We start from the raw sequence: 24,418 nt of genomic DNA on the forward strand, positions 1-24,418 counted from the left end.
CTATCACCCTCCATCACAATATACATTTCTGAAATGCAGGTGACGCTCTGACGCAGCTGAACACTCGCCATGTGCTCATCCATAGACATTCAGTCTATTCTGTGACCCCACGCAACTTCCCCACTCATTGATTATCTCGGCCTCAAAGATTGTGCTTTCATGTAAAATACTTTTCTGTCCTTTTAAGAGATTGACACTCATTGTGGAAAAGAGCAGTCTGGTCATTCTGCAAAATAACTTTGAGAATTTAAACTTTTACATTAATTCCTTTAAAGGCACGGATGTCCCGTTTTAGCAACGTATCAATTAAGCGCAGGTTGAATTAGTCTTTTTTTAATTATCTGTTTTGCATAATAGACCAGATCCCAACCTCATACATCTTGTAAAGGCTGATATCGAGGGCAAAATGTAATCTAAACAAAAGATGAATGCATTGATGTTGCTCGGCAACCGAGGTCATCTAAGCACATCCGATGCTCCACAAATAGAAAATAAACAGCAGAATACCGACGTCTTTTCAGTGGCGTCGCTTCATCAGGAAGCATTCTTATTAGCTTGACCTGACAGCAAAGAAAGCTGAATTCCCTTCTGTTATTCTCAAAAAGCTCACAAGCTCCAAGATCCCTATGTTAAAGGTTACATACAGGAAAAGACATGCGTACAAACCACTAATTAGCAGAATTAAGTTTCTTGTGTGGTCAGAAAGCCGTCCAGATTCAGTTACTTTTACTTAGTGAAAGGATGTTTATTTCTTAAAGTGCCTCATGTGGCGCAGCTCAGGCTGTAGTGAAATAAATGGTACTGATGTTGAACAGGCTGTGTGTACATTGGCAGCTGGTTGCTTAGTTCATGGGGTTGATTCTGGAGGGCCGCTCACCTGCAGGCGAAATAGAGTGGAGTGGCTCCAGTTACATTGGGTCGGTTGATGTCTGCTCCACTGTCCAGAAGACACTGCACTGTCTGTGAGCACAAAACATTGACTGGAGGATAACATCTTTAAAGAATTTCTCCAAGTGACACAACAAAGATTTCGACAGTGGCCCCAAAATGTATTTCAGCACTAAATCAATAACCGCTTTTCCACTATCGGGCCAGTGCGAACCAGGGACATAAACTGGTCAGCCGGGGTCAATAGCCTCGGACCACCAGCCATGAGACCAAAATCGCTCTGCATTCCCACCATTGGGCCAAAAGCGTTGCCCTAAAACCCGCCTTTAATATGCTGCCCTGGTGCAAATGTCACACACCCCGCCCATTTCACAAGCTAAAACAAACACGCATTTTATTTAGTTATCTAGAATATCAAGTTTATATTGTATGGAAATGTTAGTTAGCTAGCAAGATAATTTAATGTTGACAATTCACCCACTTTAACTGCCATGGTGTCCCAAGTGGTCTCTCCACTAACAGCGGGACGATGTACCAGCACACTGTCCATGATCTCGAACCATGGAAAGTTCTTCCTTTGGGCACCGCTTTGTCCATTGTGCATCTTAATGGATTTGTAATGTGTTGTAACGGGGTTCATTAATGGAGATAAGGAGGAAATGGGAAACGGGACTTCAACTCAAACAAGTAATCTTTTATTTCCTTAACTCAAAACATTCATTTAAATGGTACACAGTCAGGGCATGTGTGTGCTAGCTCTCTCTCAGTCTCTGGCATGGTTCCTCCTTATATCGCTCTCCCCATTGCTCACTGCAATCAGAAACAGGTGTTAGACATATTGTGCTCAGGTGTGTGCACCCTTAATGCTTTCTCTCTCTCCGAACAAACACTCCACCACACCCCCACCTCCACATACCCCCACCGCCCGACTCAGGCCAGGGAGCCATCTGGCCTGTCCCCCACTCCCCCCCATTTCTGGAGAGAAAGTCAGCAACAGCCATACGCACCCCCGGTCTGTGGACCACCTCGAACTTAAAAGGCTGTAAAGCCAGATACCAATGGGTGATCCGAGCATTAGTATCCTTCATGCGGTGGAGCCACTGGAATGGTGTGTGGTCAGAACAGAGGGTGAAGGCCCACCCCAACAGATAGTATCGGAGGGTGAGAACAGCCCATTTTATGGCCAGACATTCCTTTTCAATGGTGCTGTACTTAGTCTCTCTCAGCGATAGCTTGCGATTAATGTACAGGACCAGCCGCTCCTCATCCTCAGCCACCTGCGAGAGCACCACCCCCAGCCCCCTGTCCAAAGTGTCCGTCTGTAAAACAAACGGGAGAGAGAAATTAAGTGCATGTAAAAGCAGCCGGCAGGAAAGTGCAGCTTTCACCTGTCTAAATGCCTGGTGACACTGCTCCATCCACTGGACCAGGTCTGGAGGTCCCTTTTTAGTGAGATCAGTCAGCGGGCTGGTGATGTCCAAATAATTAGACACAAACCTTCTATAATAGCCAGCCAGCCCCAGGAACCGTCTCACCTCCTTTTTGGTCTTGGTTCTCGGGCAAGCCGCAATCGCTGCGGTCTTATCAATTTGGGGGCGAACCTGCCCGTGACCTAAGTGGAACCCCAGATACTGTACCTCCACCCTTACCTCTACTCTTGGGGTTTGCCGTGAGTCCCGCTTTTCGCAGCAACCTCAGAACAGTCCTCAGATGCTGCATATGCCACTGCCAATTGTGACTGTATATGATGATGTCATCCAGATAGGCAGCAGCGTAAGCAAAGTGCGGGATATCGGCGTTAAGGAGATCTGCCATTAAACCCTTTGTCAAATCCAGCATCGAATAAAAGCGAGCTGTACCCAACCGATCAAGCAGCTCATCAATACGAGGCATTGGGTATGCGTCAAATTTAGACACCGCATTGACTTTTCTGTAATCCACACAGAATCAAACCGACCCGTTGCTCTTAGGAACTAGAAAGACTGGGCTGGACCAATTGCTGTGGGATTCTTCTATTACCCTGTGGCATGGAAGTAGGCAGGCTGGATGTTGCCCCGGACCGGTGGGCGTATGTGGCATGGGGGGGTGTGGTCATGTGTCTGTCTGCAGGAGAGGGAAAGCGGTAAGGCTCGTCACCTGGGCTGTAATTACTCAAACACCTGTCTCTCATTATAGTGATGGCAGAGGGAAACCTGATAAGGCTCGCCAGAGCGGCAGAGGAGAGAGAGAGAGTGGCCCAGAGCAACACAGACTATCATTAAAAGAGAGAGAGAAAGCTATTTTGAGTTGGCCACCAAGAGCCATTTTTGCTTTGTGTGTGTGCGTGTGAAGCTGAAGTGAGAATAAACACTCAACTGTTTGCTGTCGCCTGACTCCTCCATTGCCCACGAACTTATCCTTATCACAGTGGTGCCGAAAACCCAGCTTTGGAGGAGAACGCTGTTATGGAGTCCTCACCGCTGGGCAAAGTCTTCAAGACCCTCGCCAGCATCCAGCAGAGCCAGCATCAAGCCCTCATGGAGGTACACCTGGAGCAGGAACAGCGCTTCCAAGTCCTGCTCCAGGCACAAGCGGAGGACTGGCAGGTGCTGCGACCTCCCCGGAGCCTACCCCACCTGTGGCCCTGATGTAAATGGGGCCAAATGATGATCCGGAGGCCTTCCTCGACCTGTTCAAGAGGACAGCCGAGGTATGAAGGTGACCTCCCGATCAGTGGGCGGCCTGCCTGTTGCCCTTACTCTCTGGGGAGGCGCAGCTAGCGGCACAGCAACTTCCCGCCGCCAGCCTCCTTAATTACAATCATCTGAAGAAGGCCATCCAGCAACGGGTCAGTCGTAGCCCGGAGTAGAGTTGGCAGCTCTTCAGGTCACAGAGCTTCGGGAAGCATGGCCACCCGTTTGCTTTTGCGCAGCAGCTCCGTAACACCTGCTGGAAATGGTTGCTGGCGGAGGGAACCCGCTACACCGTGGAAGTTGTCGATCTGGAGGTCCTGGAGCAGTTCATCTCCCAACTTCCTCGAGGCATGTCCGAGTGGGTCCAGTGCCACCGCCCGGCGTCGCTAGAGGAGGCCATCCAGCTGGCAGTGAGTTGAGCAGGAAACCGCGCACCCTGAGGCCGCGTTCATTGTGACCGGGGACTTTAATAAAGCCAGTTTAAAATCAGTCGTACCAAAATATCACCAGCACATTAGTTTCAACACACGAGGGGACCGGGTTTTGGATCATTGCTACTCTCCGTTCCGGGATGGCTACAAATCCCTCCCCCGCCCACCATTTGGCAAATCGGACCACTCTTCCATTCTGCTTCTGCCTGCTTACAGGCAGAAACTGAAACAGGAAGCACCCACCCTCAGAACGATCCAGTGCTGGTCGGACCAATCAGACTCTATGCTACAAGTCTGTTTTGATCACACGGACTGGGAGATGTTCCGGTCCGCCTATGATGATGACGACATCGAGCTTTACGCTGATAGCGTAATGTGTTTCATCAGAACGTGCGTAGAGGAAGTGATTCCGACCAGAACTGTACGAATCTATCCGAATCAGAAGCCTTGGATCAATAGCGATGTTCGCGTGGCACTTAATGTGCGGACCTCCGCTTTTAATTCCGGGAACGCGGAGGAGCATAAACAAGCCAGTTATGCCCTCCGAAAAACTATCAAAACAGCAAAACGCCAGTACAGGAGCAAGATTGAAGGACAGTTTAACACCACCAACTCTAGAAGCATGTGGCAGGGAATTAACATCATCACGGACTTTAAAGGGAATAAAAACTCCGCCATGAACACCGCTGCCTCTCTCCCGGATGAGCTAAATACTTTTTATGCTTGTTTCGAGGGAAATAACACCGCCCTCGCGGAGAGAGCTCTCGCGGCTGAAGCTACAGAGGTTAGTTCACTCTCCGTCTCTGTAGCGGATGTAACCTGATCCTTCCGACGGGTGAATATCCGCAAAGCCGCGGGTCCAGATGGCATTCCGGGCCACGTCATCAGAGCGTGCGCGAACCAGCTGGCTGGTGTTTTTACGGACATTTTCAACCTTTCCCTCTCTTTGTCTGTAGTCCCCACATGCTTTAAAACATCCACCACTGTGCCTGTACCAAAACAATCAAAAATAACTTGTTTAAATGACTGGCGTCCTGTTGCTCTGACCCCCATCATCAGCAAATGTTTTGAGAGACTAATCAGAGATTACATCTGCTCTGTATTGCCACTCAATCTTGACCCGCTGCAGTTTGCTTACCGCAACAACCGCTCCACTGATGATGCCATTGCATCTACAATACACACTGCTCTCTCCCACCTGGAAAAAAAGAACACTTATGTGAGAATGCTGTTTGTAGACTACAGCTCAGCATTCAACACCATAGTGCCCTCCAAGCTAGATGAGAAACTCCAGGCTCTGGGCTTAAACAGCTCGCTGTGCAGCTGGATCCTGGACTTCCTGTCAAGCAGATGCCAGGTGGTTAGAATAGGCAGCAACATCTCCTCATCACTAACCCTCAACACTGGAGCCCTGCAGGGCTGTGTTCTCAGCCCATTACTGTATTCCTTGTACACACATGACTGTGTGGCAACACATAGCTCCAATGCCATCATTAAGTTTGCTGATGACACGACGGTGGTAGGTCTGATCACTGACAATGATGAAACAGCCTACAGAGAGGAGGTGCACACTCTGACACACTGGTGTCAGGAGCGCAAGCTCTCCCTCAACGTCAGTAAGACAAAGGAGCTTGTGGTGGACTTCAGAAGAAAAGACAGAGAACACAGTCCCATCACCATCAATGAAGCACCAGTGGAGAGAGTCAGCAGCTCACATGGTCCGTCCACACTGAAGTCGTTGTGAAGAAGGCTCATCAGCGCCTCTTCTTCCTGAGACGGCTGAGGAAGTTCCCTCCAGGAAATATATACAAGGCGATGTGTGAAAAAAGCTCGGAGGATCATCAGAGACTCCAGCCACCCGAGCCATGGGCTGTTCTCACTGCTACCATCAGGTAGGCGGTATCGCAGCATCAGGACCCGCACCAGCCGACTCCATGATAGCTTCTTCCCCCAAGCAATCAGACTTCTGAACTCTTTGATCTCCCACGATCAAAATACATCAGCACTGCACTTTATTACCCTTACTCTTATATCTCACACCGGACTGTCATAAATTATATTATTATTATTATATTATGTTCTCTCTTAACAACTGACTATCAACCGACAGCCTGAATGTCAATACAGTACAATACTGTACATTCTATATATATATATACTTTTTTTTTATATATATATATATATATATATATATTTTTTTTTAATTTTTATTGAATAATGTGTATCTATATAGTAAAAAAAAAAAACGCGTATTGTATACTGTACAGTGTATGTTATTATTTGTACATTGTTGAGTGTAATTATGTGTATAACAGATGTTTAAATTGTGTTGTGTTAATTTGATGTTATTGTAAATTGGTATATGTCTCATCACTGTCACGACTGCTATGTTGATCGGAACTGCACCCAAGAATTTCACACACCATTGCACTTGTGTATATGGCTGTGTGACAATAAAGTGATTTGATTTGATTTTGATTTGATTGATTGAGTGACGCAGGACATTCAGACCACAGAAAATACAACTCAGCTATTAGTACCAAAGAGCCACCGGGAAACACTCTTCCAGGCGACTCACTATAACCCAATGGCTGGTCACTTGGGTCACGAAAAACTTTGAAAAATGGCCCATTTTTTTGGCTGGGCATTCACGGCGACATACGCAAATGGTGTGCGGTGTGCCGTGAATACCAGTTGGTGAATCCACCTGCCACCCCAAAAGCGCCATTGCGCACTCTGCCGTTGATCGAGGACCCCTTCGAGAGAATTGGCATGGACCTCGTCAGGCCATTAGAGCAGACTGCATGCGGCCATCGCTCTGTATAAGCTCTGGTGGACTACGCAACACGATATCTGGAAGCAGTGCCTCTACACAACATCTCAGCACGTAGTGTTGCGGAGGCACTCTTCAAAATTATCTCCCAAGTGGGGATCCCAAAGGAAATCCTCACTGACCAAGGCACAACATTCATGTCACGTACACTACGCAAACTGTATGAATTATTAGGCATTACATAAACGCTGGTGCGAATCAATCACCCGCAAACTGACGGGTTGGTCAAACGATTTAATAAGACTTTGAAAAACATGATTCGTAAGTTCGTACACGAAGACGCTAAAAATTGGGATACCCTGTTGAACCCCTGTTGTTTGCAGTATGAGAGGTCCCGCAAGCCTCCACAGAGTTTCCCCCATTTGAGCTACTGTATGGATTTTGGCCGCGCACCATGCTCGACGTCATACGGGAAGCTTGGGAGGAAGGACCTTCAAATAGCAAAAACCAAATTCAATACGTTCTTGACCTTAGAGCAAAACTCCACACTTTGGGGCAGGTAACACAGGACAATTTGCTCCAAGCGCAAGAATGTCAATGCCGACTGTACGACAGGGGCACTCGACTGTGGGAATTTGCACAGGGAGATAAAGTGCTTGTATTGCTGCCCACTTCGAGCTCCAAATTACTCGCCAAGTGGTAAGGACCCTTTGAGGTCACACGATAAGTCGGAGATCTCGATTATGAGGTTAGGCAAACGGATAGGGGAGGGGCACGTCTAATCTACCACCTCAACCTCAAACCATGGAGGGAGGCGGTGCCTATAGCCTTGGCGGCAGTAGTTCCGGAGAGGGCAGAGCTCAGGCCAGAAGTATCTCCCAAACCAAGTTCATTCACCCCGGTCCCCTGTGGAGACCACCTCTCACTGTCGCAGCTTACAGACATTGCCCAGATGCAAGCGGAATTCGCGGACATGTTTTCACCCCTTCCCGGTCACACGAACCTCATAGAACACCATATCGAGACCAACCCGGGGGTGGTGGTTCGTAGCCGCACCTATCATCTTCCTGAACACAAAAAAAAGATTGTTCAGGAAGAATTAGAGGCAATGCTTGAAATGGGCATAATACAAGTGTCGCACAGCGATTGGGCTAGCCTGGTAGTTCTGGTACCGAAGAGCGATGGCTCGATCCGGTTCTGTGTTGACTACAGGAAAGTGAACGTGGTGTCCAAATTTGATGCTTGCCCAATGCCGCGAATTGACGGGTTACTCTATCTGTTGGGTGCAGCTCAATTTTACTTGACACTGGACTTAAAAGGGTTATTGGCAGATCCCTTTAACTGAAATATCCTGAGAAAAAATGGCTTTTCCCACACCGTTCACATTACACCAATTCGTGACGCTTCCGTTCGGAGCCCCAGCTACGTTTCAGCGCCTTATGGACAAGATCCTCAGACCACACATGGCATATGCCACCGCATATCTAGACGATATCATAATTTATAGTAATGACTGGCGGCGGCATATGCAGCATCTGAGGGCTGTCCTGAGAGCGCTGCGGCAGGCGGGACTCACGGCCAACCCGAAGAAGTGTGCAATTGGGTGGGTGGAAGTTAGATATCTGGAGTTCCACTTGGGTCAGGGGCAGGTGCATCCACAGGTTAATACAACTGGAGCAATCGCAGCTTGCCCGATGCCCAAGACCAAAAGGGAGGTAAGGCAGTTTTTGGGGCTGGCTGGCTACTACTGGAGGTTTGTGCCTAGTTATTCTGACGTCACCAGCCCGCTGACTGACCATACTAAAAAGGGGGCTCCCGCTCCGGTCCAGTGGACAGAGTCGTGCCAACAGGCTTTCCTTAAGGTAAAATCTGCACTTTGTGGAGGGCCGCTGTTTATGCACCTGACTTCTCTCTCCCCTTTATTCTGCAGATGGATGCATCTGACAGGGGGCTGGGGGTGGTGCTTTCGCAGGAGGTGGGAGGGGAGGAATGGCCGGTACTGTTCATTAGTCGCAAGCTCTCCTTCAGGGAGAAAAAGTACAGTATCATCGAGGAGTATCTTGCGACTAAGTGGGCTGTTCTTACCCTCTGCTACTACCTGCTGGGGTGGGCCTTCACCCTCTGTTCCGATCACGCTCCTCTGCAGTGGCTCCACTGCATGAAGGATACTAACACGTGGATCATCTGTTGGTATCTGGCTCTTCAGCCCTTTAAGTTCGAGGTGATCCACAGACCGGGGGTGCAGTTGGTTGTTGCTGACTTTCTCTCCAGAAATGGGGGGGTGGAAGTAGGCAGGCTGGATGTTGCCCCGGCCCGGTGGGCATATGTGGCATGGGGGGGTGTGGTCATGTGTCTGTCTGCGGGAGAGGGAAAGCGGTAAGGCTCGCCACCTGGGCTGTAATTACTCAAACACCAGTCTCTCATTAAAGTGATGGCAGAGGGAGACCAGATAAGGCTCACCAGAGTGGCAGAGAGAGAGAGAGAGAGTGGCCCAGAGCAACACAAACTATCATTAAGAGAGAGAGGAAGCTATTTTGAGTTGGCCACCAAGAGCCATTTTTGCTTTGTGTGTGTGCATGTGTGAAGCTGAAGTGAGAATAAACACTCAACTGTTCGCTGTCTCCCGACTCCTCCATTGCCCACAAACTTATCCTTATCACATACCCCCATATCAAGCATTGCATCTAATTCTTCCTGAACTACTTTTTTCTTGTGCTTGAGAAGCCAATAGGGACGACTGCGTACCACTTCACCTGGCTTGGTTTTGATGTGGTGCTGTATGAGGTTTGTATGACCAGGCAGAGGTGAGAACACGTCTGAACATTCTTTCTGCAACTTGGCAACCTCTGTGACTTGAGACGGTGAGAGATGGTCTCCACAAGTGACTGGGTTGACATGATTGGCTTTTACGTTCACCTCTGGCCTGAGCTCTGCCCTCTCCGGAACTACCATTGCCAACATCACGGGGACCGCCTCCCTTCATAATTTCAGGAGATTTAGGTGGTACATTTGACGTGTGTCGCCTCTATCTGTTCGTTTTACCTCATAATTGAGATCCCCGACTCGTCGTGTGGCCTCAAAGGGCCCTTGCCACTTGGTATGTAATTTAGAGCTCGATGTGGGGAGTAATACAAGCACTTTATCTCCTGGTGCGAATTCCCGTAGCCGAGCTCCCCTATCATACAGTCAGCTTTGTCATTCTTGTGTTTGGAGCAAATTCTCATGTGTTAATTGATCCAAAGTGTGGAGTTTTGCTCTAAGATCAACAACATACTGAATTTCATTTTTGCTGTTTGAAGGTCCCTCCTCCCAAGCTTCCCGCATGACATTGAGCACACTGCATGGTCGCCGTCCATACAGCAGATCGATTGGGGAAAACCCTGTGGAGGCTTGTGGGACCTCTCGCACTGCAAATAATAGGGGTTCGAGCAACTTATCCCAATTTCTAGCATCCTCGTACGAAATTACGAATCATATTCTTCAGGGTTTTATTAAACCGTTCCACTATCTGTTTGTGGGTGGTAAACACTGATGTGAATCAATTTAATACCCAATAATTCGTACAGTTCACGTAGTATCCGTGACATAAATGTAGTGCCCTGATCAGTGAGGGAGATAATTCTGAAAAGTGCCTCCGCAACACTATGTGCTGAGATGTTGCGCAGGGGCACTGCTTCTGGATATCACATTTTATAGTCCACCAGAACCAAAACAAGCAATGTCCACGTGCCGTCTGCTGTAATGGCCCGATGAGGTCCATAACAATTATTTCGAAGGGGACCTCGATCAAAGGAAGCAGGCGCAAAGGCGCTCCTGGGGTGACCGGCGGATTCACCAGCTGACATTCACGGCATGCCGCACACTACCTGCAAAAATCCCAGTGAATGCCCGACCAATAGAAACAGGCCATCAGATGGTTTAGTGTATTTTCTTGCCCTAAGTGACCCACCATCGGACTATGATGAGCCGTCTGGAATAACATTTCCCCACGGCTTTTCAGTATCAATAACTGGGTTGTATCTTCTTTTGTCTGAGTGTCCTGCGTCACTCGATACAACTGATCATTTATAATAGAAAAATACGGGTATGAGAGTTCAATGTCTGGCTGAAGGCATTGAACATCAATTACTTTCACTTGGTCGAAGGTGTGTCTCAGAGTTTCCTCTCACGTCTGCTCCAAAGGGTAATCCCCTGAAGTCCCGACTTCCCCCTCCCTTGTGTCATCCTGACGTAGAGCTGACATAGGCAGCCCTGGCTCCGCCTCCCCAGCCAGCGCATCACACATATTCCTTTTAATAGAGTATCAAATTCTGGCCAGTTAGTCCCCAGGATTAGTGGATGGGTGAGGCGGGAACTAACCGCAGCCTCCACTCTATACTTTTGCCCCCAAAATTTAATAATGAGTGTCACTACAGGGTACTTGCGAATATCCCCATGCACACACCACACCTTCACCATTTTATTTGTACCCAAAGCCTCGTCTTGAACCAAACATTGTTGGATAGTGGTCTGATTACAGCCAGTATCCAGCAAGGCTTGATTTGAACTTCCCCTGATACTCACAGTTATTCTGTATGCTCCGGCTCGATTGGGGGACCCGGACCGATGTTCCCACCTTCATCCCGGTGCTTTGGTCCCGGAAATGCCCGGGTTCCCCGTGACTCCAACCGGCCGGCCCAGGCGTTACATCTGCAATTGTGACAGCGGGTTTAACCACCTGTGGAGAGACATCAGGGTCACTGGCAGCAGGGAACCCCCCGGGAACGGGGAGCCGGCTTCGGCGGTACCTTTCCTCACCTCCGGGGTACCGGGACAGGCTGCATGACAGGGACAGAGTGAGAGAGAAGGATCCGCCCTTGGATACGCCAACACATGGTCCTCAGCCAGTTGGATGGCTTCCTCCAGCGACGCCGGGCAGTGGCACTGGACCCACTCCGCCGTTCCTTTTGGCAGACGACGGATCAGCTGTTCCAGCACCACGAGATCGATGACTCCCTCAGCAGAGACAGTGCACCCACTGAGCACGCAGCCAGCTCAAGATCTCGGCTGTCCCCTAGAAGAAGTCTAGAAATGCCTCATTTTCATGAGGGCGACCGGAGGCAAGGGGGCTGCTGTGTCCGGGGTCACGGCTGGGGCTTTCTCCTGGTGCAGTAAGCTCTGGATCACCTGCTGGAACCCGGAGCACCTCCTTGAATTGGCAATCCTGGTCTTGGCTCAGCTCAAGCAGAGCCTGATGTTGAGCATGGTGCATACTGGTGAGGGACTTGATGACTTCCGCCAACGGTGAGGACTCATGTCGATGTAGGTTTCCTCCAAAATCCTGGGTTTCAGCAACAGTGTAACGGGGTTCATTAGTGGAGACAAGGAGGATGCAGGTGCGTGATGTCACACAATTATCTCGACACCCAGAGATGTACAGGTTACAATGTATCAAGTTAGTGATAAACATTCACTTTTGTTAAATGATATCGATTAATGAATCAAAGTTCCTCCATCACAAGATATTAAAGCTTGTTTAACAAACGCTTGCAGAGACAGGTGAACAAAACACAGTAAATTAAACTCTCTTTTGAGCATTTGAGCTGTAGCACAAATGCTAGCGTAGCAGTGCTGTTTATCAGTTGGGTTGCTAGGAAACAGTCAAAACCCTGTTATGCTAATGGGAGTGTTGCAGTTTTGGTCGTTTAAACGTTATTTTCCAAGCATCTGGCAATGGAATTCCTTCATGGTCGGAGTTCAGAGAATTCAAGTAAGAATATCCCACATCCAACTTGAATGAAACGCAGCACGAGTGTCTCGCTAAACTCCGCCTTTGACCGCGCCTCAATCTCCAGTTGGCCTTCTTTGGACCAAGGGTAATCGGTGGGCCAAAGGCCATTGTCCCTGAATAGGGATGTAACGGTATGACGGTATGATGGTATACCGTGGTATTAAAAACAGATGGTTTCCATACCGTTGACTTTTCCTTAATGATGATATTGTGTGAAAAAACAAATATATAAATGTAAAAAATCCCAAGTAAATGAATTATATTTCCATTTACTAAAAATCAATAAAAAATGTTTTAAATTAAAGATGAGAAAGTAGCATTCAACACGTCATGTCACTCTGTCAGACCAACAGACAGCAGCACATGAGCGCTGTGTAGAACGAAATGTCGGACTCGGATGAGCCTCTTTTCCCCCCACCTAAGCGGTTAAAGTCCACTGTGTGGGAGTATTTGGGTTATTTAAAAGACAACAACTTCAAAAGAGGCAACATCAAGTCAAGTCAAGTCATTTTTATTTGTATAGCACCGTTCACAACACATATCGTTTCAAAGCAGCTTTACAGAAGATCAGGCATTAACAGAAGATAAAACTGTAATATCTATAATGTCTTAGAGTCATCATTGTGTAGTTTGATAAAATAGGATTGTGTATTGTTTAAAAATAAGTAATTAAATAATAATAGTATTTATAACCCCAGTGAGCAAGCCGAAGGCGACTGTGGCAAGGAACACAAAACTCCATAAGATGTTGGTTAATGGAGAAAAATAACCTTGGGAGAAACCAGACTCACTGTGGGGGCCAGTTCCCCTCTGGCTAACATCATGAATATAATGCCAATATTACTTATGTATAGTGCAAGTCATGGTTTACAATTATTAAACTAATTAAGTGTTAAGGGTCAGTGTTTAAAACAAGGATTTTATAAGAACTGTAATATTAATGACTAATATCTTTGAAGTTCATCATGGATTAACTGCAGAAGTTCACATAGATGCAATTGTCATTATTAGTTGGCTGATGAAGGGTTTTGTTGGCAATTAAATGATAGTCTATGTATTCCATTTCAAGAGTGTAGTCCATCATTAGACCGAGGTGATGTAGGCAGAGATCAGTTATGTGCATCGCAGTTCAACCTGGCCGGTAATTTCGTTGAGGTCTATCCTATATCCTAACATCAGTATTGACGGACACCCTATTTGCACAAATGTAATATTATATTTAACATTTTGGCAATATACTCCTGTCGAATTCATTGTTCTAGTCAAATAATGAACTATGGGCATTAGATGAGGTAAGTGTCGCACGTTAGATGACAAGCCGACTCCCTGCAGTTGAAACACAGATTTGGCATGCAGATTAAACATTTTAGTAATGTATACTGTATCTTTTAAAATTTCTGATATTTCCCATTTTGTGCTACTTTTTGCCACGGTATTTGCTCTGATATTTTCCATTTTGCCGCGGGCTGCGAGTGTTGCTCAGTGATGCTGCTCAAACTTGAGGCAAAAACAGTGATTAGTGGTCATGGCAAAGACTGTCAAAATAACATTTATTTTGTGAATTTCATGATTTAAAAAAAATGAAAATAAAATGAAAATCCTTAGGTCTCATTTTGTTGGAGCAGGTCACAAATGTATCTTGTTTGGCTCAATTTGATTTCATAAACTTTTTAAAATTACATCCATTCATTACATTGCAAAAAATATTTTTCTCAAGATATATTAACTTGATTTAATTTACACAATATATTTACACAATATAATATAATGTTGTGTTTTCAGGGTAATTTATCAAAATTACAATTAAAAAAAGGTTTGTGCTTGAAACAACGCTCCCGCCACAGCACAGATAACATAAATATGCTTACATTTTTGTATCACAATCTACCCTGACTTGATGTAGAGTATGAACCTGATTTGACATGTATTTTATGTTTTGCAATTATGTGAAAAACCATTTGACTTATTGCAAACATTGTTTTTTTTTAAACTTTTTTTTCCAACTTGTTTTATGATTATCTTATGTTTATGTTTATGTCATGTGATTAAGAAAGTGTTCTAAAGAAATAAAAAATAAAGTTAAAGAACTTGTTATAATTTCTGTGTGTTTATCAGACATGTGCCAAACCTAAAATTAAAGGTTTATAAGATAAGAACCATAATACCGTGATACCGAGGTATTTTTTTGTTTTGGTTTTCATACCGTGAAAATTTCATACCGTTACATCCCTAGCCCCGAATAAGCCACGAGAAGGCACGATTAAGCCCCAGAAGTAATGGGGATGCAACTGGCCTTGGAACGTACTAGCATGCCTTCAGTTGGCCCGACAGTGGAAATGCGACTAATCTAAATGTCTGAATGTCATTGCATTAGATTACAAAATACAGGAGAAAGCGACATCTTCTAAAGCTTTTCTCAAAATAACTTTCACTTTTCTATTGTTTCACCATTTTTGCAATGACTTTAAATCAACTGGTGTCAAGGTAACTTTTATTGGATGTATGGAGTCACACAGGTGTAGTTCATCATGCTGACTATTCATTTTCACAATAACTATCGCTGTGTTTTGAATATGCCTACATCCCAACTTTATGGGATATTCTACTGAACTAGTTCAAACTGCAATCCCACAATAACAAACTATTAAAGAACAATTTAGAAATTCAAATATTGGATATTTCCAAATAATGTGTTATGATCTATTTGAAACCAAACACATTAATTGAGATAATAATAATCCAACTATATACAAAATCACAATTTATAGAGTACTTTGTATTAGGAAGTGGCTGTCCCAAACCCTATATTTCAACTTATGTTAAAACTTAAGTTTTAATTTAAACAATTTAAAAATGCTGTCCTATATTTTCATGTCCCTACCGAAACACAAAAACTTTCAGTCCACTGGTTGAGCCTGATTTTAGCCACACACCTGCATTTTGTCCAGGAAGTGAGACTGCATCCCAGTCCATCATGGTCGTTTGGTGAATAGTTAGATCCCGTCATTTTGAAGTGAATATACTCCAAGTCTAAAACTCAGTGGGCTCTTTTTTCGTGAGTGCACAAACCACAAAGCTACACACAATTACTGTGCACTGCATCTTATCTAATTTTCGTGAGAGCACTAATTCTAAGCAAAATTTTCATGCCAGCACAACTGGGCATGGAAGGGAGTGTTTGTGCTATCTGTGGGTGTATGCACACAAACTGTTTGTGTACTGTATGTTAATTAAGTGCTGCAAAGTGCAATTTGCTATTTTCCTGAGAAATACGTAAAGTGATGGCCAAAAATATTGGCACCTTTGGTAAATATGAGCAAAGAAGGCTGTGAAAAAAAATCTTTTGATATTTCATAAAAAATTCACAAAAATCTATCCTTTAATTGAAGTAAAACAATTGAAAGGGGGGAACCATCTCATTATTAAATAAATATTTTTCTCCAAAACATGTAGGACACAATTCTATATATATAGTATTCAGAAAGTATTCAGACCCCTTTATTTTTTCATATTTTGTAATGTTGCAGCCTTATGCTAAAATGCTTTAAATTATTATAATTTTTTCACATCAATCTACACTTCATACCCCATAATGACAAAGCAAAAAGCTTATATTTGATAACTTCGCAAATTTATTAGAAAGAAAAAACTGAAATATCACATTGACATTACGGCACCCCTAGAAATTCTTATGAGTAAAATATATCTGAAGTATATTTCCATTCATATTTTAAATTTTGTAGTGCACCTGGGTGACTAGGAACATGAAATTGTTCAGCCAAGACTTCCTGTTTCTCAAGGATATAAATATGAGGTAACACAGGCAAAATTCCCTTAATCATCAATCACAGTGGGTTAGACTAAAGAATATAGTTCTGATGTGCGGCAAAAGGTTATTGAGCTTCACAAAATGGGAAGTGGCTATAAGAAAATAGCCAAAGCATTGAAAATGCCCATTTCCACCATCAGGGCAATAATTAACAAGTTCCAATCAACTGGAGATCTTAAGAATCAGCCTGAAAAAGAACGTGTATCTGCATTGTCTCCATGCACAGTGAGGAGGATGGTTCAAGTGGCCAAAGAATCTCCAAGGATCACAGCTGGATAATTGCAGAAATTAGTTGGGGCTTGGGGTCAGAAAGTCTAAAACAAAAATATCAGACATCACCTACTTCACCACAAGTTGTTTGGGAGGGTTTCAAGAAAAAAGCCTCTGCTCTCTTCCAACAACAAACTCATGCGCCTTCAGTTTGCCAGACACTACTGGAACTTCAAATGCGACCGGGTTCTATGGTCAAATGAAACAACAACAAAAAAAAAAAGAGCTTTTTGGCAGCAAACACCAGACATGGGTTTGGCACACACAGAGATGTAGTAGTACCCAATGCCCACAGTTAAATATGGTGGTGGATCTTTAACGTTGTGGGGCTGTTTTTCTGCCAGAGGTCCTGGACATCTTGTTCAGTTACATGGCATCACAGACTCTGTCAAATACCAACAGATAAAAAATCAAAACATGACTGCTTCTGCCAGAAAGCTTACAATGGGCTCTGGTTGGATCTTCCAGCAGGACAATGATCAAAAACAAACATCAAAATCAACACAAAAATGGTTCACTGACCACAAAATCAAGGTTCTGCCATGGCCATCCCAGTCCCCTGACCTGAACCCCATAGAAAATGTGTGGGCTGAACTGAAGAGGAGAGTCCACCAACATGGACCTCTGAATTTGAAGGATCTGTAGAGATTCTGTATGGAGGAATGGTCTCAGATCCCTTGCCAGGTGTTCTCCAACCTCATTAGGCATTATAAGAGAAGACTCAGAGCTGTTATCTTGACAAAGGGTGGTTGCAAAAAGTATTGAATAAAAGGGTGCCAATAATTATGGCTAATGCGTTTTGGAGAAAAATTTTATTTAATGAGATATTACCCCTGTTTCAATTGTTTTTCTTCCATTAATTGTTAGATTTTTGTGATTTTTTTGAATGAAAGATCAAAAGGATAAACAATGCAGATTTTTTTTCACAGCCTTATTTTTTCATATTTACCAAGGGTGCCAATATTTTTGGCCACAACTGTAATTGCGCTAAGACGTTTCAAAAGCATGTCTATTTTCAGCGCAGTCTAAATTCTGTTTCTGCATTTACAGTTTAGAGATTCCACCAGCAGGTGGTATTAAAGTTCATGTCCAAACTCTGAAAATATAGTGGAACATCAAATTATGTCCCTGATGGTCACTGTTGTAGCCCCTTTATGAAACATAAATGTTTGAGATTTGTGTTAAACTACCTACAGTATACACTATATTGCCAAAAGTATTCGCTCACCCATCCAAATAATTGAATTCAGGTGTTCCAATCACTTCCATGGCCATAGGTGTATAAAATGAAGCACCTAGGCATGCAGACTGCTTCTACAAACATTTGTGAAAGAATGGGCCGCTCTCAGGAGCTCAGTGAATTCCAGCGTGGTACTGTGATAGGATGCCACCTGTGCAACAAGTCCAGTCGTGAAATTTCCTCGCTACTAAATATTCCACAGTCAACTGTCAGTGGTATTATAACAAAGTGGAAGCGATTGGGAATGACAGCAACTTAAGCCACGTAAAATGACAGAGCGGGGTCAGCGGATGCTGAGGCGCATAGTGCGCAGAGGTCGCCAACTTTCTGCAGAGTCAATCGCTACAGACCTCCAAAGTTCACGTGGCCTTCAGATTAGCTCAAGAACAGTGCGTAGAGAGCTTCATGAAATGGGTTTCCATGGCCGAGCAGCTGCATCCAAGCCATACATCACCAAGTGCAATGCAAAGCGTCGGATGCAGTGGTGTAAAGCACGCCGCCAGTGGACTCTAGAGCAGTGGAGACGTGTTCTCTGGAGTGACAAATCACGCTTCTCCATCTGGCAATCTGATGGACGAGTCTGGGTTTGGCGGTTGCCAGGAGAACGGTACTTGTCTGACTACATTGTGCCAACTGTGAAGTTTGGTGGGGGTGGGATTATGGTGTGGGGTTGTTTTTCAGGAGCTGGGCTTGGCCCCTTAGTTCCAGTGAAAGGAACTCTGAATGCTTCAGCATACCAAGAGATTTTGGACAATTCCATGCTCCCAACTTTGTGGGAACAGTTTGGGGATGGCCCCTTCCTGTTCTAACATGACTGCGCACCAGTGCACAAAGCAAGGTCCATAAAGACATGGATGAGCGAGTTTGGTGTGGAAGAACTTGACTGGCCTGCACAGAGTCCTGACCTCAACCCAATAGAGCACCTTTGGTATGAATTAGAGCGATGACTGCGAGCCAGGCCTTCTCGTCCAACATCAGTGTCTGACCTCACAAATGCGCTTCTAGAAGAATGGTCAAAAATTCCCATAAACACACTCCTAAATCTTGTGGAAAGCCTTCCCAGAAGAGTTGAAGCTGTTATAGCTGCAAAGGGTGGGCCGACGTCATATTAAACCCTATGGATTAAGAATGGGATGTCACTTAAGTTCATATGTGTCTAAAGGCAGATGAGCGAATACTTTTGGCAATATAGCGTAAGTCATGGTTTTATTTTTCAATTATTTTTATTTTTATATTTACAATTGTATTTATGATCTAAATTATATTGGTATTTTTCCACCTGTTGTCGTAGAATGATTTTTAAGTCACTGAAAAAGGTGCCAGTGAAAGAAGTTAGAGAGGGTAAAATGTTTGGGTTTGGTAAAAATGTTTGACCATTTCATTATTTTGATTATATTTCGATTTGTTTGAAGTGTAATTTGAATTTACAAATATTTTGTTACATTTTTTTTCATTTCAAGATAAAACAGACTAAAGCCACATGTTGCATGTGAATAGTTAAAAATCATCACTTTATCACCGTCTTCTTTAGGATTTTTTTTTTAATAGATCTTAAGATCTTTTCTGGAAGCATATTTCTAATATATATATATATATATATAGTATTCAGAAAGTATTCAGACCCCTTTATTTTTTCATATTTTGTTATGTTGCAGCCTGATGCTAAAATGCTTTAAATTATGATAATTGTTTTCACATCAATCTACACTTCATACCCCATAATGACAAAGCAAAAAGCTTATATTTGATAACTTTGCAAATTTATTAGAAAGAAAAAACTGAAATATCACATTGACATAAGTATTCAGACCCTTTGCTATGACACTTGAAATTTAGCTCAGGTGCATCCCATTTCTTTGGATCATCTTTGAGATGTTTCTACACTTTGATTGGAGTCCACCAGTGTCAAATTCAATTACTTGGACATGATTTGGAAAGGCACACACCTGTCCAAATAAGGTCTCACAGCTGAAAATGCACAACAGAGAAAAAACCAAGCCATGAGGTCAAAGGAACCGCCTGCAGAGCTCACAGACAGGATTGTGTCGAGGCAAAGATCTGGGGAAGGCTAAAAAACAATTTCGGCTGCATTGAAGGTTCCCAAGAGCACAGCGGCCTCCATAATTCTTAAATGGAAGAAGTTTGGAACAACCAGGACTCTTCCTAGAGATGGCCGCCCGGCTAAACTGATCAACTGGGGGAGAAGGGCCTTGGTAAGAGAGGTGACCAAGAACCCAATGGTCACTCTGGTTGAGCTCTAGAGATCATGTGTGGAGATGGAAGAAACTTGCAGACGGACAACCATCACTGCAACACTCCACCGATCTGGGCTTTAGATGGAAGCCTCTCCTCAGCGCAAAACACAAAAAAGCACCTAAAGGACTCTCAGACTGTGAGAAACAAGATTCTCTGGTCTGATGAAATGAAGATTGAACTGTTTGGCCTCATCCAAGCATCATGTCTGGAGGAAACCAGGCACCGCTCGTCACCTGCGCAATACCATCCTAATGGTGAAGCATGGTGGTGGTAGTATCATGCTGTGGGGATGTTTTTCAGCGGCAGGGACTGGGGGACTGGTCAGGGTTGAAGGAAAGCTGAACGCAGCAAATACCAGAGATATCCTTAATGAAAACCTGCTCCAGAGCGCACAGGACCTCAGACTGGTCTGAAGGTTCACATTCCAACAGGACAATGACTCTAAGCACATAGCCAAGACAACGCAAGAGTGGCTTAGGGACAACTCTGTGAATGTCCTTGAGTGGCCCAGCCAGAGCACGGACTTGAACCCAATCAAACATCTCTGGAGAGACCTGAAAATGGCTGTCCACCGACAGTCCCCATCCAACCTGACAGAGCTTGAGAGGATCTGCAGAGAAGAATGGCAGAAAATCCCCAAATCCAGGTGTGCAAAGCTTGTCGCATCATACCCAAAAAGACTTGAGGCTGTAATCACTGCCAAAGGTGCTTCAACTAAGTACTGAGATAAGGGTCTGAATACTTCTGTCAATGTAATATTTCAGTTTTTTTCTTTTTAATAAATTTGCAAAGTTATCAAAAATCTGGTTTTTCCTTTGTCATTATGGGGTATGAAGTTTAGATTGATGTGAAAAAAATAAATAATTTAATGCATTTTAGCATAAGGCTGCAACATAACAAAATGTGGAAAAAAAGGGGTCTGCATACTTTCTGAATGCACTTAATAGCACCAATAACTTCTATCATTGTGACTGAGGTTTTTATTTTTACATTTGTGTTTTTATATTTATTTTTTACAGCTTATCATTTTAATGCCTTTTCAATTATTTACATAAAATGAATATAGCCTAATATCGACTGCATAACAATTACTTCTAATTCGAGTGCCTAATTCCATACTTTTTCATTCTAAATGTGAGAAAAGCAGAGTTTAGAATCAGTCTGTAGAGTTCATTACTTGGCCAGTTGGATTCACCAATTCTCACACACAAGAAAAAGAGTAGACACGCAGTCAAAAGTGTGTGGAAGGTGCGTAGATATTTACACCAAGTTTATTTTTTAGAAATCCCGATGTGTGCATGGAAAAATATCCACGTTTATACATTAGGCCACATGAGTTTTGTCAAAAATACAGTCAAACGGAGTTAATAACTAAAATTTTATAATGATTGATTAAATATATGTTCAATTTCATCAGTTATTAACTTTCAAATTGGTATGATCAAATGTATGTATTTTAAGGAGAACATTTGCATTTATATTATGCAACTCTTATAAATTAATTTTTACATTTGTTAAAATTGTCATTTCAAATGATTTGGCTGTGAAAATATTCTAGAAAATTTTCTTTAGAGAGGGGATGGAAACAAATTCCTAACAGATAAATACATGCAGGCATAAATACAGGGCGTTACTTTGTTTTAAAAAGTGCTGGGGACAGTTGTAGTGCTGGTTGTGAAGTCACAAAACTAATGAATATTAAGAAGGTTATGCACAGATAATTTCAAATAATCTTTTGTTGTTTTATAGTCATTCCTGATGACCAGTCTATTGCTCCAATAAATATTTCACATAATGAATTTAATAACATTTCCCCTATATCTGCAAGTGTTGGATTTTGATAGGTGAAAAAATACATGGATCAACTATTAGTTATACACAGTGACTGACAGGAGTTCCCGGTTCAAACTTTTCAGCCCTAGTATAATTTTTTGTTTTAATAAAACAAGATTAAATCTGTACGTCAGTGGATGTATCATGAATCAGGACACTGGACAGAGTGAGTAAAGAGTGCGTCTGTGCGTATGAGATAACAGGCAAAAATTGCTGGGGACATGTCCCACCCATAAATGATGCCTGTGAAAATTTACTGTATTTTTACTAGATATCTTAGATATCTGTACCTAAAATATTGTCCAATATAGATATTAGGGGAAAAAACGCACACATTTTTAAATGTTTCCAACTCTGTGTTTAAACAAATTGGGTAAAATGGTACATGTGGTAGGTCTACACCAAAAGCAGAAAAGCAGAGAAGTAAATTTCTTCATCAAATGCAGTATATTTTCTAAAAATATGTGATTACGGATGCAGCTTACGTCTGACAACCAGAAAATCCAAACAGTGTCCAAACACTTTTTGGGGCCACTGTATGTTCTACTGGAGCCATTTCATTGGTTTTGTGAACTTCAATTTATAAACAAGAATACAATAAAAAATACAATTAAAGGCAGATTTGTGCAAAATGTCAAATATATTCTTACAGTCTTGTGTCCATTCTGACAGGCGACATGTAATGCTGTCTGGCCCATAGCGTCTTCCACATCCACATTAGACACATGCTGAACTAGATCATGAAGCAGTTCTGTCCTTCCATTCACAGCCAGCCAATGAATCTAATTACACAAGAAAATTAGATGATAACTGAATAGAAAAAACATATACCAAGTTTAATTTTATAATCATATATAATATTATTTTTATATTAATAACAATTTTTCTATATTAATTATATATATTATAATACAGTATATAAAAAGTACACACACACATACATAATATAGACATATATAATGTAATAAATAATTAATCTGTATTATTAAAGTAATTCTTAAATTAAGAAATATAGGCTACTGTAAAATAATACATTAACTGTATGAAAAAAATGTATAGTTGTACAATATATTTTCAGAGTTTACTATTTTGACATGAGAAAAAATAAAAGTAACATAAAAGTCCAATTGAGGGAATTACTGCAGTTAACAAGACATGATAAAACTAATTACTTCAAGTAATATTACTTAATAATAAAAAATATATATAATTATAATATTTATTATTATTTATTGTTTTTATTTTTAATAATTATAAATTACACATTACATTTAATATATACACAATTAAAAATCACAATAATGTAATAATTCATAACACCAATAATAATAATTTTTCCCAAATGTAGTTTTTAACATACTCACAGCAGTCAAGCCTTCATTATTGCAGATATTGACATCAGCGTTGAACTCTAACAGTCTGCCCATACATTTCTTCTGTCTGTGAAAATATAAAACAATATGGCAAGAGTTCATGGGACTTCACAAATGTACTGTTCAGCACAAAACTGATCACGGTTTCTTTTCTTTCACATAACCACAAATGCTTCAGCTATAAACATGGCTTGAGGGAATAGACGAATGAATGTGAATGGCTTTGTCTCCAGCAGATGGCAGTAATGAATTTCTTCAATGAGTTTTACCCGTTTCTTGCTGCCAGATGCAGAGGTGTACAGCCGGAAATGTCCTGGTAGTTTGGATTCGCTCCACGTTTTAACAGCAGGATGAGACACTCTACTGACCCACAGCTGAAACAATGTAACAGAAACTGTTTTAGAAATAACAACAAGGTCTTGTTAAGAAGATATTTGAGCAATAACTTGTTCAATAAAGCCCTTTATGAAAGGTAGATTTCAACAGTGGTGTCTCAAAATGGAACTGGAAATACAAAAGCATGTGGTTGTGACATTTCTGTAATTGTTTAAGAAGGTAACAAAGACAAGAAGTCTACAACAGCAACTTACTTGGCAGCGATGTGTAGGAGGCTTCTTTTAACACGTCCAAAGGCATAGTTGACATCAAACTTGGAGTTTAAAAGCAATTCAGAAACTGACCTATGATCAAAAATGATGCGCTTTATAAAAAAGGCAATAAACATTCACAAATGTTCTGAACAGTTACTACATAGCCCCACATTTCAACATTTAATCACATGCAGGATATGAATAATAGATATTTATCATTGAATTTTCCCAAGTTAATATGCTAATTCTTGATATCAGCATTTTTAAACTAATAACTAGTATAAAACGTAATTACTGGTGTACGTTACTGCATTTTCACAATTACTGTATCTATCATTTACTCGTGTTCAAAATGCAATTACAGAAATCTATTATTAATTTATTAATAGTTGCAATTCCAAATACACAATTCAGCACTTCTTACTGGTAAAAATAATAACTTTTGATATCAGTAATTTAATTGTTACTAGTGCAAATGTCCATTCCTGTTGAA

At 42.6% G+C, this 24,418-nt stretch overlaps 1 protein-coding gene across 2 annotated transcripts in view; it reads right to left on the minus strand.

Moving 5' to 3' along the window:
• LOC127452520 (E3 ubiquitin-protein ligase HACE1-like) overlaps positions 1 to 24,418 on the minus strand; it is a 70,789-nt gene that overhangs the window by 40,016 nt on the left and 6,355 nt on the right. Inside the window, exons 3-8 of one of the 2 annotated variants that reach the window (XM_051718018.1) lie at positions 23,926 to 24,015; positions 23,605 to 23,709; positions 23,327 to 23,402; positions 22,613 to 22,744; positions 1,370 to 1,492; positions 878 to 960 (exon numbers count right to left, since the gene is read on the minus strand). In XM_051718018.1, coding sequence (XP_051573978.1) covers positions 878 to 960; positions 1,370 to 1,492; positions 22,613 to 22,744; positions 23,327 to 23,402; positions 23,605 to 23,709; positions 23,926 to 24,015 — 609 coding nt within the window. The remainder of the gene's footprint in view (positions 1 to 877; positions 961 to 1,369; positions 1,493 to 22,612; positions 22,745 to 23,326; positions 23,403 to 23,604; positions 23,710 to 23,925; positions 24,016 to 24,418) is intronic. The other variant, XM_051718019.1, reaches the window with a different exon arrangement.

The sequence above is a fragment of the Myxocyprinus asiaticus genome, chromosome 15, assembly GCF_019703515.2.
Source record: "Myxocyprinus asiaticus isolate MX2 ecotype Aquarium Trade chromosome 15, UBuf_Myxa_2, whole genome shotgun sequence".
NCBI classification, from domain to species: Eukaryota; Metazoa; Chordata; class Actinopteri; order Cypriniformes; family Catostomidae; genus Myxocyprinus; species Myxocyprinus asiaticus.